At 46.3% G+C, this 4,008-nt stretch overlaps 1 protein-coding gene across 1 annotated transcript; it reads right to left on the bottom strand.

Moving 5' to 3' along the window:
• Positions 1-1,075: 1,075 nt before the first annotated feature.
• Positions 1,076-3,190, bottom strand: LOC119352462. Its single transcript, XM_037619089.1, has 2 exons — positions 2,772-3,190; positions 1,076-1,218 (listed from the first exon to the last, which is right to left on the bottom strand). Exons 1-2 carry the CDS (start codon positions 3,182-3,184, stop codon positions 1,098-1,100), a joined length of 534 nt encoding a protein of 177 aa, XP_037474986.1. The 5' UTR covers positions 3,185-3,190; the 3' UTR covers positions 1,076-1,097.
• Between the last annotated feature and the right edge of the window lie 818 nt (positions 3,191-4,008).

Below are 4,008 nucleotides of genomic sequence, written 5' to 3' on the forward strand. Positions count from 1 at the left end.
GGCTAGGGTTGGGAGTCACGGGGGAAACTATTCCATCATCTGCCTGCCAATTCTTGAATACCCACACAACTGAAAATTTGTTTATATATCTATAATACATGTCGTTTACCATGAGAAGTAGGCGATTCTAAAATAGGACAACTTTTCCCTAGCACTTTCCTTGCTCTGGGAAAAAACCGAAGCATGTAGAATAACTTCATGTGTTATATTAAGAAGAAAGAGAACAAGCACCGCAAGCCTTGTTCGAGGAATATGATCACCCTAACACATATCATGTTGGCCAAAATGTTTCTTAAAAAACAACAGATAATGAGCAAATACTACCTTTAATCACTTTAAAGTGTAGGAGATATATTACAGACTAAAGACAATGATACGACAAGTCCAATCCAATAAGTAAAAAAAAAAATACATCCAGCTACAACTTTCATAACCAAATACAAATACCATACTGTTTGACATTTGTGTTCAGCAACATGATCAACCGTGAAAGGCTCAAAACTGGGCCTTAGTTTATTTTTCAATGGCAAAGTGATTATGTGTGTCCATTAATTTGAAGCATTTGGCGTTACCATGTCAAATATAATACATGTTAGCTCAACCAGGCCCTGAGCATATGACATGCTAGCTGGACCAACCTCTTATTCTTTGGGGACCAGACACCCTTATTCCCCAGCATCCACAAGGGATCTCCATAAGTTAACACATGATGCATGAGTTCATTGGATACCTAAGAGATCAAAAGACAATCTTCATTCTGTTAATGGATCCACCAAAAGTAACTAGTAGTAACTAGTAACATAATTGCAGGATAGTAAGAAACTTACATGCGCGATTAAAGCCTCCAAAGTAAGAGAAGCACCAAAGATAGAAGCCAAAGAAGAACAATCAAAGCTCCGAGCAAAGGGAATTTCCTCAAGAGAGATGCCCACATAATTCAGGTTGGCAAGTTTGGCAGATCCCATTGGTGAATTGACAATCTGCACAATAATAACCAGATTAATCATATTGTAAGTATTAGTGTATGTAATCCCATTAATTAAACATGCCTATAATTTTCGAGCAATACCTCCATGCTTTGCATGTTGGACGCCAGCTCAGCTTGAGTGTAACAGCCAAATTCGGTAGAGTTCATGTATAAGTTTTTCACTTGCAATGCTTCTCCAAGTGCGGCGTCTCTCAGTGGTATTAAGGAGTGTGTATATGACGCCAGATTTCCTGCATCCACAAGCATGAGAGAGAAGTTCAACAATGTAAAAAACAGCGTGCTAGGAGAAATAGCGACGGCCTTCTCCAAATGCTACAGACGTTATAACGTGCTAATAGCGTGCTATATTTCAAATAACGTTTTGAAAAAAATACTAGATACAGGTCGAAAATAAAGGATTTCAGCAAGAATACATGATATAGTCCAAAACTTTCAGAATAATATATGCATAACCACATACAAAAATAGTTCTGCCATTGCCTACAAGAATATCAACATCCCACGTGGCAACAACATAGGATAAATTACTTATTCACAAGAGTAACCAGAAGATTGCAGTTCATCACTACAACAAACCGGAAGCAACTTCTTATTTTTCCTAAGGTGGAAAACTCGGGTCTTTGAGCCGATAAGCTGAAAAAGACAATAGCACGCTAATGCTATGACCTTTTAGCGTGTTATTTCGTGAATAGCTCTATAGCGAGCAAAAGTACTAAATTTTAGCATGGACTCTCAAGATATGCTATAGCGTGCTATTAGCGCCGAAATAGCGCACTATTTTTTTCCATGAGTTCAACATAAGCGCAGCTGTAAGATAGACGATTACTTCAATTCCATGGTTAGGTTAGGCGCCTTGAGCATGTTTTCCCAGAAGTGTTGTTGCTGGTGCTTACTAAGAGAGGCACCATTGTTGCCTGCTACGCTGCTAGATTGCTACTCATACTTTATTAAGGCACATGTAGCAAGCAGCCATGAAATATGGATCTGTGCTTTCTTTTGCTAACGAAGTTGCACACACGCATAACATACCGTACAAATTAAGTCAAAATTATCAGAAGTAAGCATGTATGCATACAGTGCAAAGGGCATTCAATACAACACGAAAGCTAGCGTTGGCACTTGCAGCAAGCAAGATTACAACACACAACATTACAACACACAGCAAATTAAACAAATCAGACCTAAGACTAAAACGCTACCCCATAGAGGATGGATAGGCAATAATAATACTGCTACTAATACTTTATTCATTCAGATTCAGGCATGGAGCAAGCTAGCAGGCTGGAAATATTGATCAAGTTGCACACACATGATTTGTATATACCGTAGCATGTTATGCTAGCTACAAACCAAGTGAAAATTATCAGAAGTAAACGTGTATGCATAAAGTGCAGAGCACATTGAAAGCGTTGGCGGCAAACAAACGTGGGTATGCACTTGAGATCTTAAAATAAGATGTTGATCTGAAATTCGGAGGATGATGAGGAGGAGGATAATAGGACGAAGACTAAGACGCAGCCATGTTGACACCGATGACGCCGGATTGCAACCTCGACGGCGTGTGTGCGTTCTTGTGTGGGTTGCCAGGTCGCCTTGTGTGCTTGTTTTTACAGGCATGTTGTGACGGTTTTCGCCCGGTTTTCCATTAATTAACTGGGCAACTCTCTTCGACCATTTTAATGAATCGGGCCATAAGGGACCGCGTTTCAAAAAAAAATACGCAGCCAGATGGAGTATAGATATATATATATATATGCAATAATGCACTTGGAAATTAAGGTACCTCTGGAAGAATTGGCCCCTCTGTTTGACCGGCCTGAATGTGCGAAGCATCGTCTGGTTGCCGACAGCGCGAGTCCGCCTCTGTGTTTGCCTGGTCACCTGCGTCAGCCTGTGATCCACCACCACCTGGAACACGGTGTTGCCGGCAGCGCGAGTCCGGCTCTCTGTTTGATCGTGGATGTGGAGAAGCATCGACTGATCCTTTTGAGAACACACCATCCGTGTGTGGTCATGGACGAGACGACGATATGGATCGCGAGTTTGTGACGTATGAGCAGTACATGCAGATGCAGTAGTGGTAAGAAGAGAAGAGAAGAGAGGAGAAGAGATGGGTATGCTCTTACCACGGGGGGGTTGGGGTTGGCGGCGGCGGCATTGCAGGGACATGATCCGCCTGAGCTCCAGTAGCCCCATGGCCGTCGTGACAATCGACTGTGGTAACTGGTGCTTGGCGAGGAGGAGGCTGGCCGAAATCATACACTTATAATATTGGATCAGCGCTAGGTGATGACGAAGATGATGCCGCGTGACACTCCAGCGAGTGGAGTCATGGTGCAGAGTGACTTGGCGGCCATGGCGGTGGCCGCGACGGCGGCGGCAGCTGGGAAGCTTCCATTCCCGCTGCTAACAAGGATGAACTACGTGGCGTGGGCGATGAAGATGAAGTACCTCTTGCGCGTCAACGGCGCGTGTGGTGCCGTTAACGCAAGGCAATGTCCTCGGAGGTCAACAAGGGCAAGGAGGGGATAGCATTGTGCGTAGAATTAGTTGAGTAGTGGCACTGGCGGCGCTGAGGGTATTCATGTGTATTCGTATGAATACCCCTTATTGAGCGCAAAAAAATTAATACATAGCTGCAACGCGCACGGCCCACCACTCGCTCCCTTCTCTCGCTCGTTGCCTCGTTCGGTCGTTCCCCAATCCCCACTTCCCCTGCTCGAGCCCTAGCCGCCCAGGCCCAGCGACCAGCGCGAGCGACCCCTGCTCCCGCTCACCGAGTCACCGCCCGCCGCCCCGCCCCCGCTCCGCCCTCAGCCTCTCAGCGCCGCCGGTGCTCGCCGTCCGCCGGCCGCCCCTCAGACTGCATCGTTGCGACGCCGCCCCGCCCCGGCGCTCGCCGTCCGCCGTCCACCCCGCCCCAGCCGCCCATCGCCCGCCGCGGCGCCGCCCAGCCCAGGGTCCAGCGCCCAGCGGCAGTTTCTTTCTCCCGCCCGCGTCAGTGCCCTGCGTTTAGGTAC

This window comes from Triticum dicoccoides, chromosome 2A (assembly GCF_002162155.2).
Source record: "Triticum dicoccoides isolate Atlit2015 ecotype Zavitan chromosome 2A, WEW_v2.0, whole genome shotgun sequence".
NCBI lineage: Eukaryota > Viridiplantae > Streptophyta > Magnoliopsida > Poales > Poaceae > Triticum > Triticum dicoccoides.